Genomic DNA, 18,297 nt, shown 5'->3' with positions numbered 1-18,297 from the left:
GCTTAAATGTGAAACCAGTAAATCAGTATTTCGTAAACACTTGAAAGATTTGTTGTTGTTTAAAGCCTTTTATAATACTGATTGATTATGTATTTGTTATCTTCCTTGAGTTCTCAGATTTTCTGTATTTGTTTACATTTTTATGAATGTTTTATTGTAACCCACCCTGGATAAGGGCAGGCTAAAAAAAACCAATAAATCTGTATACCATGACGTTTTGCTAGTACCATGCAAACTTTCTGCTCTGTAAATAGGGTTGGTTCAGACACTAGGTAGACTATGAAGAGTGATGTTGTGGTTCCAACATGCAAGAAAGCCTTTCCTGTTAAACATCTTCCGACTGAGCCTGTCGCCACCATCCCCTACTTGCTTCCAGTGAATGAAAGTATTTTTGTCACTATGGGGCCCTTTTACAGAGTGACGGGTAAGCTCAATGTGGGCTTACCACTTGCTCTTTCAGGACTACAGCTGGCCCAACGCAGCCACCAGCGGTAGTCCCAGCCTGAGAGTGCCATTTCCAGGAGAAAAAGAAAAGGCTAGCATAGCGGTAACCCGGTGGTAATTGGCCATTGCCGCGCGCTGCCTGGTTACTGCTGGGTTAGCACCAGAGCCCTTATCCACCACCTCAATGGGTGGTAGTAAGGGCTTCCCACCGCATTGTCATGCGATGAGAGTTATCTCGCCATGTGGCCATTTCTTTTCAGGTTTTACTGGCTGCTGGAAAAAGGGCCCTGGTGCACGGGGAAAAAGCAATTCCCTATCTCACAGGCCCATCAGTGCAAGTTCACTGTAAAAAAAAAATCCTAATTAAATTTAAGAACCGTAAGCTGATTAAAAAATATGTTTTAAGATTGGACTTTAATTTTGGAAAAGAAAGTTGATATATTTTGGAAGATCATGCCACTATTTAGGTGCTAAAAATAGAAAAGCTGAGAATCTAGTACTATTGTAACGTGCCAATCTAGGAAATGGGAGGACTAAACGATGTCCGTCTAGTGAGCGAAGTGATCGAGGTGGAGTATAAGAAGTAATCATGTTAGATAAGACGGAACCCCAATATGAGAGGCTTTAAAATATTGTAAATTGGACACGGAATTTGATAGGCAACCAGTGCAATGAATGAAATAATGGAGTAACATGATCTTATCATTTCATATGATACAAAACCAGTTAGCTGTATTTTGCAAGGTCTGTAGTTGACATAACTGATGGCTAATAATCCTTGCATACAGTAATCTAAACACAATATTATAAATGCTTGGATTATTGTGTGCATAGCAACTGTGTAATGTTCGGCATTACTTTAATTAAAGGCATTTTATTTTACTGGTTCAGGTCCTTATCACACCTGGATTATTGCAATAGACTTTTTTCTTCTCTTTTAAATACTTACACACTAAACTTCAGTTATTGCAGAATACAACTTCTAAACTCATTTTTCATTTGAAAATATTTGACAGCGTCACTCCAGTATTGATTTCTCTTCAGTGGCTCCCAGTTCAAGCCCACATCTTTTTCAAATTAACTTGTCTGTTTTTTAAGATGTTTGATAAAATAGCCCAGAATATCTTACTGGTTTACTTTTGTTCCCTTCTAACAGTCAGATTTCTAAGTCTACAGATCCCTACCTCCTGTTTTACCTATCCTTCTCTGGAGTGAGGTTTAAAAACATGTAAGATTCATTTTGCTATATTTGGCTCTCTTTACCTTTATATATATGAACCTCCCCTTCCTACTATTGTTTTTGTAAGAATCTGAAAACTTGTTTTTTTTAAATGTTGGTTTGGATTTTTGGATTGAATGATTGTATTATTCTTTTTCATATTTGTCTCTTGTTACCTGCTCTGAACCTCTATTTTAGTAGGAGTTAGTGGGGTACAAGAGCATGATTTTCAGTTCAATCAGTACTGTATATAAATTAAGCAGCACAGCCAACATGAGTATTGGGCTAGACCATATACTCTTTCTTGCATAATCTTCACATTATGTTATAAATCTTACTGTACTGCAGCATTCTAGCCTCAGTCTGGGTATTCTGTCCCACTGCAGTTTGTAGATCATCATATGACCTGGCTTGCCTCATTCCCTAGACAAGTATAACGCAACAGAAGTCCTATTATCTTCTATCATTACAGTATAAAACTTTCCTGTTAGCAAGCATGATTATCGCCCAACTTGTGTGGAGAACTCAGAGGTGGGCTGCATATGGTATGCAGAGCTGAGTGCACAGTGAGTCTCCTCCTCAGGACCTATGCTTTGTTTTCCACTCTAAATTCATAAACAATGGAGCTATATATATATTTTTTTTAATTTGAAAATTTTATTTTGTTATATAAAACAACCAACAGGAAAAATATAACCCAATAAAAAAAATACTTGACAAAGAATAAATCTATATCTTCAAGTCCACATCAATGGGAACAAAGGGAGTTGAATCAAGAATTCTACCACTGAAAAAAAAAAAAAAAAAGTAAACAAGCACAGGCTAGGAACATATACTTACAAGCCCCCAATTAGTCCAGCATTTTTTAAATCATGAAGACAGATTTCCAGCTTTGGTAGACAAACTTCTAAATGAGCTGGATCTAACAAAATAAATAGTTCCATACGTAAGCAGGCATTTACAAGGAAACTTTAAGAAAAAATGCCTCCCACTGTCAAGACCAGGTTTTAGCTGTAGGAAGGCCTTGCGCCTTAATTGAGTAAACCTGGATATGTCAGGAAAATTTTGCACCATCTGATCACAAAAGTCAGAATCCTTTTTCTTTAAGCATGTAGAATTTCCTTTTTCTTTTCAAAGGAAACAAAAGAACTACTACTACTATTTAGCATTTCTATAGCGCTACGAAGCGTACGCAGCGCTGCACAAACATAGAAGAAAGACAGTCCCTGCTCAAAGAGCTTACAATCTAGTAGACAAAAAATAAAGCAAACAAATCAATTAATGTGTAGAGGAAAGAGGAGAGGAGGGTAGGTGGAGGTGAGTGGATACAAATGGTTACGAGTCAAAAGCAATGTTAAAGAGGTGGGCTTTCAATCTAGATTTAAAGATGGTCAAGGATGGGGCAAGACATAGGGGCTCAGGAAGTCTAAAGAAACCAGTAAAGTAGCATGCTTTTCAGTATTATCTTTAGAAGTTTCTAAGAATTTTGTAAAATCTAAGCTATCGGCAAAAATTATCAAATTCACCCTCTTGATTATATTTGCACTCCTCTAGGTAAATAATACATAAACTTAATATCGGAACATTCAAAGGACAATTGCAAAACCTCTTTCATGTACATACTAAGTGCTACCCGTTCCATATGCAGGGCCCAAGAGACAGGTAGCGCTCCAGAGTCTCAATGCATGGATGAGACGATGGTGCAGGGAGGGGGGGTTTAGATTTGTTAGGAACTGAACAACATTCTGGGGAAGGAGGTGCCTATTCCAAAAGGATGAGCTCCACCTTAACCAGGGTGGGACCAGGCTGGTGGCATCGGCAACATAGTAGATCAGGTGTCCTTAAATAAAAATCAGACAAGAGATTACAAATTAATACTGTCAAGTACTGAGCATGATGATGTAAATAGGAACAACATAGTTTTTGAAATGCCTATATGCGTATGCCAGAAGCCTAAGAAATAAGATGGGAGAGCTGGAATATATTGCACTAAATGAACATGTTGGGCAGACTGGATGGACCGTACAGGTCTTTTTCTGCCGTCACCTACTATATATGTATGTTACTAAGAGCAATATTACATTACATTACATATATCAAATGCATTACCCTTACCACTTTTCACACATGATCACTTGTATATAATACATTTTCTTAAACTCTCTTGTTTGTAATATATGTGAGTCTTGACTAGATTGTAAGCTCTATGTAGCAGGGATTGTCTGTTGTATGTCTGGTACAGTACTGAATATGCCTGGTAGCAATAGTAGTAGTATAAGCTACTAATATTTTTTTTGTTTTACAGTTCAGAGCAACACCATATTTTTCCCCAGTAGACAAACTCATTGGGACTAAAATGTCTTGTACTTGATATCTATTTCCAGTTTTTATTTCCAGAAAGGCTGCTCTTACAAAGGAAAATATAACCAGATGAATTTATCTTTTCGCATACTTGTTAACTGCTATTATTGCTATCCTATGGCTTTCCTTATACATTTAGAGGCTCATTTTCAATGCACATAGACTTACAAAGTTGAATAGGTTATAAGTAACTCTGAAAATGAGCACCCTAGTGATTGATCAGAAATGGAGAACAGGATAAACTAATCATTCAGTGTTGTTTGTTTGGTGTTATATTTTATGGCTTTTCATTACAGACACGACTAAAGAGACCCATTACTCAAGATTTTGTCTTGCATGATGGTGAAGATGAAATGGACACAGCAAGCAAGTGAGTGAACATTGTGGACTCTTAACTTTCAGCAGTTGCATGTGGAAGCACAGCACTCCATATAAAGGAATGGATTGCATTATGCAACAGTAAACCAAGAAGCAAATTGTGGATTGCGTATGTAACACTACTGTCCAGCATTGCAGTATCCAGTCTCTATTAGCCTGAAAATAATTAAGTATATAATTAAGTTTAGAGTTTCTTATCTATTTAAAAGGAGCAAGAATTCTGAAATAGGCATGGGAGGAAATCTCAGATATATTTTTCGCCTTTGGTATGTTCTTACACTTGTCCCATCCCTCTACTATACAGCAAGATACGAAAGTATGCCTTCAAGTGCCTTAATAACAGTTGTTACTCTCATTCTATGCATTGACTATCGTGAGCTGTTGGTTATTCTGAGACTGCACTGGTCATTTCTTATCACTGTATTAGTGGTTTTCAGCCAGCGTGTTAGGACACATTGGTGTGTCACCAAGAGCAGGAGAGTATGTCACAAAAAATTTGACATAGGCAGCAAGCCAATGCGTTTCTTAACTTTATACCTGCAGGCTAGGGAGTATGAAAAACCAAGGATTCAGACACTTAAAATCCCCATAACTGGTCCCTGTTCTTTTGCCATCATCCTCAATGATCACTTCTGCCACTGGCCCCAACTGGCAATGTTGCTGGTTTGCTGTCCCCTCCCCTCTGGAAATCACAACCGCTGTGTCCTACACCTAACTGTGTTGCTACTGTGACCAGTACTGCCACTGGCCTCAGCTAGAAATTCTGAATCATACATCCTCCTGTGTAACCATGTTCACTGTGACTGCCTGTTTCAGTAATGTAGAATCCTGCTTACTCCTGTGTGACTGATCACTTCTATTTCTAAGTGCAGAGAAGAAGATGCTAACCTGAGGAAATATCCTTTCTTCAAGGACAAGCAGTCTTCTATCTTCTCACAAGTGGGTGACGCCGATCCACATCGCCAAGTCCGGCATTTTGCCAAAGCTGAAAAGAAAGCTTTGTGGAGCGCGGGTCGCGCTCCACCATGCATGCGCAAATGCGTTCCCACCTGTCGTGCAAACTTGGTCTCAGTTCTCTTTTTTCCACATGAGGACAAGGTACTGTTTCATGTCCTCTCCTCACTCGCTATTTTGTGCCTTCCGGTTGTTTTTATTCGTCTTCTTTTTGGCTCCTTGTATTGGAACCCTTTTTTACCCTTCCTTTAATTTCTTTTTATAATAGTTTTGCTCAGTTTTAAGTTTTCTTATTTTCTCCATTGTCATTGGGCCGATTTTAGGCCCTGACTTCAGTCTGGTCTCTCCCTTTGTTTTTCTACATGCCTTGCCCCTTTTTCAGGCACCATCGAGTCATTTAATTTAGCTGACAAAGTTTTTCCGTCCATGTCCACGAAGATCCCCAGTGGCTTCAAGTGCTGTACCCTGTGCAATCGGACTATCTCGGGAACAGGCACCCATTCTTGGTGTCTGCAGTGTCTTGGGCCCGACCATAGCCCTGCTAACTGTGTTCTCTGTCTTCGCATGAAAAAAAGGACCAAGGTTTCCCGAACGGCTCAAGAGAGAGAATTTTTGGAGCCAAGTCCGGTTCTTCAGCGTTGGCATCAATGTTGAGCATCACACTGGCATCAGGAGCGTTGGTAAGCACGGTTGCTTCTAGAAACTTAGACATTGGGAGCATTGAAGCATTAAGTGGGTCTCCACCTGTCTCGAGACCTCCTGCTATGCAGGCCCCCTGGGACCGTCCATTGTTGGACCTGACCCTGAGGCGACATGAGCATTCGACGTCGTCCTTGTCAACACCGATGGTCAATTCACAGAATGAGAGTAACAGCTGTTATTAAGGCACTTAAAGGCATACTGCCAAGGAGGGACTGAGTAACAAAGAAAGAGATGAGGCTTATGAAGAAACAAGAGGCAGCAGAAGCTAGATGACAGCTGGGGAGGGGTTGAGTGCAGAGGATTGTAAATGGGGTTCTAGGGTTTCAGTGAACGATAGAGGAGGAACAAAAGGCTAGGAATAAAGGGAGACAGAGGAAGGAATGGGTTAAGTAGAAAGAGGGAAAGCTAGTAGGCAGATAAGTGAAAAAAGGAAATTGAAGACTGGGAAGTAGAGAAAGAGGGAAAGGAGAAGTGAAAAACTAGCTAGGAGTGGTTAGGTAGATACAGAAGGAAGAAGCAGTGAAAAAAAAAAGATGAAAGGGAAAGATGAATGTCAGATATAGATCTACGAAAAGGAAAAAAGAAAAATGTAAAATTGGAAGGAAACTTTGAAAACAGATTTAGGAGAATATCAACAAAGAAGAATGAAAAGACACAATATAATACAATACAAAACAATATAATTAGATTTATACTACAAAATACAAAACATAGTTTCAATGTGATTTACAATTAAAAAGAAAAGATAGATGAGGCATTTCATGAGACTTAACATTTAATTGACATTAAAAATAAAGTAAAATGTTAAAATTAAAACTTTCAAGAAATTGTTTAAACTAGTAGGTTTTTAGCTGTTTTCTAAAGCTTGAGTAATCTGGATTCATTCTGAGATTTAGGAGCATTTAAACGTTATATTCTTACCCAATAGAAAGTGTATAATATGTACCTTTCTTTTCCTTTTCTCCCCCCCCCCCCCCCCCCCCACCTCCAGTATCGTTATTGAGTAAGCCAAGTAGCTTAGTGTAACAACAGCCATGCGAAAACCAGACCTCTGAATATCGGTACAAGTCAGGTTAATTTTTCTGAAGCTTGTTCTGCCCCCCAAACTTGGTATTACTCCAAACATCATAGCACATGCAAGTAACACAGTTATTAAAATAACTGCATGTGCTATGATGAGTTAAGTAAGATGGGCCAGAAAAACAACAACTCATCAGGTAAACATTAGCATCTGATGTACCCATATTTTTCTTCCCCCCCCCCCCCCGCCCCCAAACTTCCCTCTCTCCTGCTGTTTCCTGTGACAACTTGTATATGCATGTGTCGCACATAGCAATGTTTTGCCCTTCTTTGCCTGTCAGCTGTTTTTCTCTTCCATTCCCACTTCACCAGCTCCAGCAAGTGGTCTTGCCACTGCCTAAGTCAGGGGTAGGCAACTCCGGTCCTCGAGAGCCGCAGGCAGGTCAGGTTTTCAGGATATCCACAATGAATATGCAGGAGATAGATTTGCAAGTACTGCCTCCATGGTATGCAAATCTATCTCCTGCATATTCATTGTGGATATCCTGAAAACCTGACCTGCCTGCGGCTCTCGAGGACCGGAGTTGCCTACCCCTGGCCTAAGTGATGAGAGTGTCTCCTCAGTCTAATAATATAAGACCTAATAGAAGAGCCAATAACACAAACTTGTATTCTTCCGTCTTTAAGCCTCCCTTCTTCCGGCTTTTATCATCCCCCAAAATTATGAGCTTCTATGTCCATTGTCAGGGAGAGGTGGCGACCTTCTGCATCTTCTCCAACACTTGTTGCCAGTTAAGTCGGTAGTTTATTATTTATTTATTGGGATTTATTAACTGCCTTTATGAAGAGATTCACCTGAGGCGGTGTACTGCACTTAGAACACTCAGTCATCTTATGCACAAACACATTACGTTTCACACAGTTTTCATCTGCCTTCATACCATATTGTGCCCCTAACTAGTGAGCCACATAGGCCTTACTGAGACTCGTGTTTTCATATCATTCTCTGTTATAACCTTTCCACCATCAGTAGTCCAGACTTAAGCCAAATACTTGAGAAAGGGGAACCCCTGTCCTCCTTGCCCACTTTATACCAAATTGATATTTTATTTACTCTGGAGTTTGTTCAGTCTAGAAAAGTTGCTCTCTCTATGTTTCAAAATGATGCTTCTCCTAGACATAATGTCTGATTTGTAAATAGAGATAAAAGTAAGAGGCACCGTCCAGTGTTGCTTAATCTGCCCAAAAGAAGGAAATATTCCATCCCCCAGATTCTCTAACTACTCTAGGTAACATCCCCCCTTCATCTTCCAGGCCTTTCAATTTTGGCTGTCTAATCCCTGGCATAAATTCTGAGTTATTCATTATTTTATTTGTTACATTTGTATCCCACATTTTCCCACCTTTTTGCAGGCTCAATGTGGCTTACATATTACCATTATCGGCGTTAGCCGGTTCCGGTCTGAACAAATACAAGGTATGAATGAATACAAGGTGATATTATGAGAAAGAGAGCCCAATTTTGTTAGCCTATTAAAGCTTCCATATACATTCCCCCATGCTTCTTTCACCCAGATTCTCACTTTGCCATCTCAGCTGTTGTTTGCAAGTAAAGGGGTCATAGGGGCTAGTCTACTTTTGAAAAACCCTTTCTAGTGAGAATTTACTTTGTTTTGTATGGGGTTCATGGACCCAGTGCATTAAGGTGGCTATGTTATATTGTCATAGATCTGGTAAGGCAACCCCCCCCCCCCCCCCCCCTTTGCCTTAGCTATGCGTTAACTTGCCATAGCCTATTCTGGCACACTTTGCCCTCCAGATAAAGGTTCCAATAAGGATCTTGTAAAGGACCTCCTCCCTGTTTCTTATCTTTGAGGACAGCATCTATGGTGGGTATAAGAGTTTGGGTAGTAATATAATTTTAACCAAAGCCACCCTGCCTAATAATGACAAAGGGAGATTTCCTCCATTTATGACATATCTTTTTAATATCCAGCAATTTATCAATAACATTTCTCTGATACATTCAAGTGTATCCCAGTATATTTAAGGTCACGTTCTACTCATTATAAGGGGAAATTCTTCCCTGTCCTAGTCTTACAATTTTGGGACATCGCCAATGCTTTGGACTTTCCAAAATTTATGCAAAGCCCCAAATTTGCCAAAATTGTTGCATTAGGTCTGTTAAGATGGGTGTGGTAAGCCTGACCTCATTCACAAACAACATGTCATTAACCGCTAAGAGTTCTATTTGGAATGATTCTGTATGGGACTGGTTTATCTACAATTGTGCAGTAGAAGTGCTATAGAGTATTTTAACCAACTCGTGAAAGGGACCCATAAAACCAAACTGCTGTAGAATCCAAAACAAATGCTAAATGAAACTAAACTAAAAAAAATACTTTTATACCGCAATAAACTTGCCAGTTCTGTGTGGTTTACAAATAGAGATGCCAGGCATACCTAGGAAATTAAGGTTACTCTGTTTATATATCTTTGTATTTCAGTTTGGTCTATATCATCATGATACAGCAGAAGGTGAAATGTTCGCCACTGTCAGTTGACTTTCTAATTTAATGTACAGATAAGTTTTGCTTTTTTGAAAATTGTTTTGCAAGGCTTGAAATTTATGTTACAAAGAGACGTATTTTCAAAGCACTTAGACTTACAAAGTTACATGGAGGGGCATTTTCAACAAAAAAAAACGTCTATCTTTCCCTTTTGAAAATACTGTTTGGAAAAACATTTTGTGATTTGGACGTTTTATTTTTTTGTCCATTTTCAATCAAAAAAACGTCCAAATGTTAAACATCCAAAATAGAGGAGGAGTGGCTTAATGGTTAGTGCAGCGGGCTTTGATCCTGGCAACATGGGTTCTATTCCCACTGCAGCTCCTTGTGACCTTGGGCAAGTCAAGTGTAGGACGGGCATTTTTGGATTTGACCTAAGTCTGAATTTGTACGTTTTTGTAAAACGTCCAAAATCAAAACAGGAAAGTCTATTTTTCCTTTTGAAAATGCTGTTTGGAAAAACGTTTTGTAATGTGGACTTTATTTTTTGTTCCATTTTAAGTAGAGATGTGTGGTAGTCGTGTTAGTCCACTCTTAAGGTTATCAATAGAAATCAAACAAAATAAAACATGGAAAAGAAAATAAGATGATACCTTTTTATTGGACATAACTTAATGCATTTCTTGATTAGCTTTCGAAGGTTGCCCTTCTTTGTCAGATCGGAAATAAGCACATGTGGTAGCAGATTTTACTATTCCTTCAATACATACCATCCTACAATCAGATTCAAAATTGACTACTCCCCAGAAAAAGTCAATTTTTTGGTCACCACAGTCTCAATCAGTGATGGCTGTATACAAACATCTATATACAAGAAACCCACAGACAGATGCATCTACCTCCACAACTCCAGCTTCCATCCTTCACATACAAAAAGATCCATTATTTGCAGCCAAGCCACAAGATACCACCGTATCTGCTCGGACCCAGGGGATAGAGACAGACACCTTGAAACCCTGACTGCATCCTTCAAACAGGCTACAACCCCAAAATAATTCCAAGAATATTGCCTCCTCCCTCAAAACACCCAGGGAAAATCTGCTACAGTACTGTCAGGTCCCCAAGGCAGGACCGGAATTCGTGAGCCCTTGGGCCACTGCCGAGGAGCGGCAGTGGCAGGCAAGACCACCCTGGAACTGGATACACAGAAGAGCAGGACTGGAACTCTGGACTGGAGTAGTACTGAGGCAGGCAACTAGAACAGGCAGAACAGGAACAGCTTCACCTGCGCTTGGCCACCGTTTCTCCGGAGTTGAGCTCCAGAGTGCAGGTGGCCGGCAGGACTTGCAGGATAAGGCAGGAACTGAAGATCCAGAGGACCCACCCTGGGTCTGGGATACACAAGGGATGCTGGGCATGGAACTAGACTAGGACTGAAAGCTGCACGCAGCCACTAAGCCAGAAACACAAGACAGACTAAGGAGACAAGATGTACACAAAGGCTAGGCAGAAAGGGGTTCAGGATATACACTCAGGATATATACCCAAGCTAGGCAGAGACAGGATTCAGGATATACACCCTAGCTAGGCAGAGACAGGATTCAGGATATACACGCTAGCAAGGCAGAAGCAGGACTCAGGATATACAAGCAAGCTTGACAGAAACAGGACTCAGGGTATACAAGCAAGCTTGGCAGAAACAGGACTCAGGATATACACAAGCTGGGCAGAAGCAGGGGTCAGGACCTACATACAAGCTTGGCTGAAGCAGGGTTCAGGATATGCAGACAAGCTTGGCAAAAGCATACAGAGAGTATCAGGGTTCAGACTATAGTCAGAGACAGGCAGAAGGCAGAGAATATCCGAGTTCAGGCTGTAGTCAGAGACAGGCAGCAAGCAGAGAATATCCGGGTTCAGGCAATAGTCAGAGACAGGCAGCAAGCAGAGAATATCTGGGTTCAGGCAATAGTCAGAGACTGGCAGCAAGCAGAGAAGAATAAACCAGGAGCTAACCGAGTCTTTGGGCAGGCAGCAGACAGAGGAATTAACCAGGGATAACAGGGTCAGGGCTGAAGCTTCAGACTCCAAACACAGACAGAGAGAAAATGGCTGAAGCTTCAGACTCCAAACACAGAGCAAGGCAATAGAAGGACTAACAGTCCACAGACACAGAGCAGAAGGGCAGAGCCCACACAGAAGGACTAGCAGTCCACAGACACAAATAGCAGATGGGCAAGAGCCCCAGAGAAAGGCTAAGTAGCAGCGCAGCAGTGCACTCACTTACCTGACGACCTTTTGGCATAACACACTTACTATGCAAAGGCCCTGAATGCCAGCACAGCACTTCCTTATGAAGGCTTTCACTGATGATGTCACCTACTGCAGGACAGGAGCAGGGAACACACTCACACCAAGGAGAGGCTTGGAACACATAGGAAGTGAACACACAGGAAGGGCAAGCAGGAGCCATCTTGGAAGCAGGAACAAAACAAGCGGGAGCCATCTTAGATGCTGACTCCTCAGCGAGGCATAGCCCACAGAGGTGAGGTCTAGTGAAGCAATCAGCACACAGAGACAAAACTAACACAGGAGCCAGCACAGATGCTGACCCCCCAGAAATGAGGTAAGTCTGAGGGTGGTCACGACCACAGACGTGACAAGTACAAAGAAAAAAAGCCACAGACAGAATCCCCCTTGTAGTGACATACAACCCAGAGCTGGAGAAACTGAGGCATATCATAAGAGACCTACAGCCTCTACTCCAGGAAGATAAATTACTAAAAGAGATATTCCCAGCCTCACCAGTGCTGGCCTTCCGACAGCCACCCAACTTAAAACACAAGCTAATTAGAAGTGAACTCCCAACACAAACTGAAAAGGAAGAAAAGGGCACATTTCCCTGTAATATATCCAGCTGCAAGCTATGCCAAAACATTTCACAGGACCCCACAGTCATTCACAAAGGAAAAATATTCAACATAAAGGAATCTTTCACATGCTCATCTTCCAATGTGGTATATATCATTCAGTGTAAAAAATGTAACGAAGGATGCTATATTGGAGAAACAGGCCAGATGCTTAAGACAAGATTTAATCTGCACAGACATCACATGAAGATAGCTGGTGCCAGTCAGGTTCCCACCCCTGTGGGCCAACACTTTACAAGACCAGAACACTGCACCAGTGATTTCATAGTAAGAATCCTGAAAGGTAACTTTAAAACAATACAGGAACGTAAGACCTTTGAAGTCAGAATGATTGAATATTTTGACACTCAACAGACAGGGCTTAACAAGGATCTGGGTTTTCTAGCCCATTATAAACCATAAAATTGTATTTCTCTGTTGATCACCTTCCTCTCACCTACTCACACCCATCCTGTTAGAATATCAATGAAAAGCTTTGATGTCCCCATGCATACCTCCTTCCCACCCTGTCAGACTGTCAAAGTAATGCTTGGATGTTTCACTTATATATACTATCTGCTACCACATTTGCTTATTTCCGACCTGACGAAGAAGGGCAACCTTCGAAAGCTAATCAAGAAATGTATTAAGTTATGTCCAATAAAAAAGGTATCATCTTATTTTCTTTTCCATGTTTTATTTTGTTTGATTTCTGTTGTTCCATTTTCAAACAAAAAACATGCAAATGCAAAACGTACAAAATACACAAGAAAATCCACAATAGAGTGAAACCATTCACATGTTCTAAATGTGGTAAAAGCTTTGATTGTAATGTAAATCTCAAAGTGCATCACAGAGTCCACATAGGAGAGAAACCATTTGCACGTATAGAGTGTGATAAAACCTTTGGTCAGAAAGTAAACCTCACAATGCACCAGAGAATACACACAGGAGTAAAATCATTTACATGTTCTGAGTGTGGTAAAAGCTTTGGTTGGAAAGAGAGCCTCACAGGGTATCAGAGAATCCATACAGGGATGAAACCATTTTCATGCACTGAGGAGGTAAAAGCTTCAGTTGTATTGGGACAGGTAATTAGGGAATGTACACTCTTGCTATGAAGTATGGAAAATAGCACTCTGGTATTTAGATATATGTAATAAGACCTCTTTTGTATCTATAGATGAATTCAAAGCCCAAATCTACTGATAAACAATAGACACAAGGCTCAGATGTTATAAAAAAAAAATAGAAAATGGCATCAGTTAGAATAGTGGAAAAGTGGCATCCCAGGAAAGCAATAGGACATCCTTGGGGGCACTGCAGTGGACTTTATAAAATGCTCCCAGGTATACATTTCACCATTGCTCCCTTACCTTGTCTGCTGAGCCCCCAAACCCACTACCCCCAACTGTACACCGCTACCATAGCCCTTACAGGTGAAGGGAGCACCAATATGTGGGTACAGTGTGTTTCTGGTGGGTTTTGGAGTACTCACAGTTTCCTCCACAAGTGTAACAGATAGGGAGAGGTAGAAGCCTGGGCGCACCTATCTGCAGTGCACTGCACTGCACCACTTCTAGACTACTCTTGGGACCTGAATGCTATTCTAATGGACCTGAGTATAACATCAGTGGCTGGCAAGTAATATTTTTAATCACATTTATTTCGGAGTGGGAGGGGGTTAGTGACCACTGGGGGAGTAAGGGCACCTTTTAGTGTTGAGTGGAGGAGTAGCCTAGTGGTTAGTTCAGTGGACTTTGATCCTGGGGTAGTGGGTTCAATTCCCACTGCAGCTATTCGTTATAAAAACAGGTCTAGCTCAAAACGTCGAAGTTTTAGTCCTTGACATTTTTGGTTTGTTCCATTATGGCTCAAAAACGTATAAGTTTAGGAACTTCAGAGAAAAACGCTAAAAAGTGATTTCAAAAATACTAATTTGGGTGTTTTTGTGAGAAAAACGTCCAAATTTAGACTTGCGTCACTTTTTGGACGTTTTTCTCTTTTGAAAATGAGCCTGATAGTAACCTGTGGAACTTAGAAAGTCTAAGTGCTTTGAAAATGAGCCCCTAAATGTCTTTTATGCCTTTGAAGTGACTGTCCTGAAGTTTCCAGGCATATATATTACAATGCCGAAGTTCGGGCTCTAAGGCTTTTTCCTTCTATTTGTTAAATTGTGTTGTAACATCTGAAGCATAGGCCTGCATGCTGTTATGATTTTCCCCATATTATAGAGTATTTTTTGTGAAGAGTACTTGTATTATGTATAAATTCAGAAGGGATTAAAGTATGGAACATTTCCACACAGAGCATAAATGACTTCCATACTTCAAAAAGCACAGAGGGGAGTTACAACCCCAGATGACTTGCTGTGCAGACTATATTGGTCGTGCTGGTCTTTGTCTTCTGTCTTTTACTATGTATTCTGATTTGAATGGATGATATTAATTTTTCTTAAGAAAATTTCAATAAAAAACATTTCAAGTAAAAAAAATAATAATAATTTACAGTGTTCATTACCTATAATATCACTTAGGTTAGAGCTTATTTAGTAAAGTGTATTTTCTGTGTTTAGGTTATCTTCTGAAGACAGTGAAGAAGCTTGTGGGTATTTATTTGACAGTGATGAATCTGATGAAATAGGACTGACCCCTCAATGCACTGATGATATGGACCTGCTTGGAGAGATCCTGGATACTTTGAGCATACACAGTACAGATCAAGGGAAATTATCAGGAGCAAAAAGTCTGGATTTTTTTAGATCAATGGAAGACATTGATTATAAGACTAAGGTAATGAAAAGATGTTAGGAAGTCCACTTCAGTAAAACTATGTAGTAAAACTAATATTTTGCTTTGAATAATGCAGCTAGAAAGAAGTATGGGGATTTATATTTACAAAAAGTCTAACATTTACCTGGACAATGTAATATAGGAATTGACAACTAAAGAATAGCAAATCACCTGGACCAGTTGGCATCCACTCCAGAATATTGAAAGAATTCAAAAATGAAATTGTAAATCTACTATTAGTAATTTTCAACCTACCATTAAGATTGTCTATAATATCCAATTTTTAAAAGCATTAGCTGCTTTTCTCTGTCTAATCTTAACTCCACAATGACCAGTATTCTGCCAACCCCTCTCTAATAACCACAGATTCGCTTAGTGATTTCTCAAGTTTCAGAAGTATACCATCTCCTCTTCAATAAGGATGAACCCACCTGCACTTTAAGGTTATTTATACTTATAGCCAATCTATATATGTAACTACCACTCTTTATACGTGAAGATGCTTCTAAAATGACCTCCATGTAGTATTTATATTTTCAGAAAGCATTTGACAAAGTATCTCATGAGAGACTTCTAAGGAAATTAAGTCATGAGATAGGAGGCAATGTCCTATTTTAGACTGTAGGCTGGTTAAAAGAAAACAGAGAGTATGGCTAAATATTCTCAATGGAGAAAGATAAATAATGAAATTGCCCAGGGCTTGTGCTTTCAAGTATATTTATAGATTATCTGTAAAAGGGAAGAATGAGTGAGATGATCAAATTTGCAGCTGACACAAAATTATTCAAAGTTATAATCACAAGAGGATTGTGAGAAGTTGCAGTAGGAATTTGCCACACTGGGAGACTGGGCATCCAAATGGGAGATAAAATTTAATGTGGACAAATGCAAACAGATGCAGATAGGGAAGAATAAACCAAACTGTATATAGTACTGGGCTCCACATTAGGAGTCAACAGCCAGGAAGAGGATCTAGGCATCATCTTGGACAATAAGCTGAAATCCTCTGCTCTATAAAATCATGAGTAGAGTAGAATAGGTAAACATGAATGGATTGTTTACTTTTTTCATGGGCCGATGATCAGAAGCAAACGCAGGCACTAGAGGCTGTTAACGCTTGCGGGATCTGAACGCAATTAGCATGCAAATGCATGCAAAACAGGCTTTTAGCACAAGTAGCATGCAAATGCATGCTAAATGTATTCCTCCCCAATGATCAGCTTGCAGTGCACCAAACCCTACGCCAGCTCGGAGCTGGCGTTAGGGTTTGCAGACCATTAGGAAGGAATGGTGAGCCCTGTCCAGCATGCATTTGCATGCTGGCAGGCCCCCCAGTGCAGCAGGCCCCCCTGCAGGAACCCTGGCCTGACCCCCCACCCCCAGCAACACGGGGGCTGGAGGTCCGGTGAACCTCCAGTCCCCCTGACACAGGTTCAGGGGGGTCTGGAAATCTGGTGGGTCTCCAGCCCCCCTAACCCCCCCCCCCTAGAATCCCCACAGATGTCCCTGGTGGCCCAGTGTACCGCTGGTCAATCCCCATCCCCATCTGGTGGTCTAGTGACCCTTCCCCACCTCCCTACTCTTCCATCGGTGCCACCTCTAAAATGGCGGTGCCCATTCCTGCCCAGTTCATCCTGGGATGCGCTGGATGGATCTTCACATGAAATTACCACAAGGGCCACATGGTAGCCAGGTGGTAACTCCAAATTGACGCATGTTGGGCACGCGTAGGCGCCTATCCGGCTTAGTAGAAGGGCCCCTTAATTACCTCCCTAGTTATTTCTATCTCTAGATCATGTCTAAATATTTTAAAAAGCAGCAGTCTCAGCACAGATCCCTGGGAAACCCCACTATATACTCTTTTCCATTGAGAATGCTGATCATTTAATCCTATTAGCACATGTTTGTATGTTTCAATGCCTTAGTTTAGTGTTTTGCTATTATTTCATTGAAGTTATTTATGGAACTAGTAATATGGATTTTTTTTTAGCCCGATATCTTATGTAAGCAATGGAGTTTTCTGCCCTATGATGGTGATTTTTTTTCACGGTCTAAGTCTCCCAGTTTTCTTTGTATTTGTGACTGAGGTCTTTGCTCCATTGGATTATTTTTCCCTCTGTTTCTCAGCATAAGCTTTTATGTTTTGATCATTTTAGAAGCCATCCTATGCTCTGACTCCGTCCAGTTTATGTAATTTTGAAGATGCAGTCTCTAGAATTACAAACAGTTCTCCAAGTGAAGTCTTACCAGAAACTTATTTAGAGGCAATATTACCTCACTTTTCCTTCTAGCCATTCCTTTACCTATGAACCCAAGCATCCTTTTTGGATTTTTCTGTTTCCTCAGCTGTTTGGCCATCTTAAGATCATCATAAATGATCAATCCCCAGATCTTGCTCTGACAACCTCAGCAGTTTCCTGTATTTTTTAGCATTAAACTTTAATGGCCAAACTCTAGATCATTTCTCAAGCTTTGCTAGAACCCTCCTTATGCTGTTACCATCTTCCAGTAAATCTATCCTGTTGCAGATTATGGTATTTGCAAAATGTTAACCTTTTTCCCAATAGTCCATCAGCAATATCACTTATGAAATTTAAAAATAAATTATAGATAGATTTACATACATACAGCAAAGACCAAACCTTGCAGCACACCGTTGGTAATATCCCTTTCCTCAGAGTAAACTCCTCTTTCTTTGTTGCCTCCCACTTAACTAGTTTCTAGCCCAGTCAGTGACCTTAGGGCTCCTACCAAGGGTGTTTGTTCTGCATAGGGGATTTATAAATAAACTAATGTCAAAGGCTTTACGGAAATGCAAGTATTCAATGTTTAATGCTTGCCCCTGATCAAACGTTCTGGTCAGTCAAAGACATTGATCAGGTTCATCTGACAAGACCTGCCTCTATTTAGCACAGCTATCTGTGCACCCCAGTTTAACTGAATAATTTTACCTGGACAGCATCGAATATCAGCATGTCTTCATAAAAGTTTACCGCACCTCAGCAAATCCT

The 18,297-nt window shown here is 40.5% G+C and overlaps 1 protein-coding gene across 3 annotated transcripts in view; it reads left to right on the top strand.

The window, feature by feature from the left end:
• The window catches only part of DENND1B (DENN domain containing 1B), a 537,680-nt gene that overhangs the window by 515,812 nt on the left and 3,571 nt on the right, over window positions 1-18,297 (top strand). For all 3 annotated transcript variants that reach the window (XM_030206247.1, XM_030206246.1, XM_030206245.1), the window contains 2 exons: window positions 4,321-4,394; window positions 15,070-15,286. In XM_030206247.1, coding sequence (XP_030062107.1) covers window positions 4,321-4,394; window positions 15,070-15,286 — 291 coding nt within the window. The remainder of the gene's footprint in view (window positions 1-4,320; window positions 4,395-15,069; window positions 15,287-18,297) is intronic.

The sequence above is a fragment of the Microcaecilia unicolor genome, chromosome 6 (assembly GCF_901765095.1).
Source record: "Microcaecilia unicolor chromosome 6, aMicUni1.1, whole genome shotgun sequence".
Taxonomy (NCBI): domain Eukaryota; kingdom Metazoa; phylum Chordata; class Amphibia; order Gymnophiona; family Siphonopidae; genus Microcaecilia; species Microcaecilia unicolor.
This window is presented reverse-complemented; position numbering and strand designations above follow the sequence as displayed.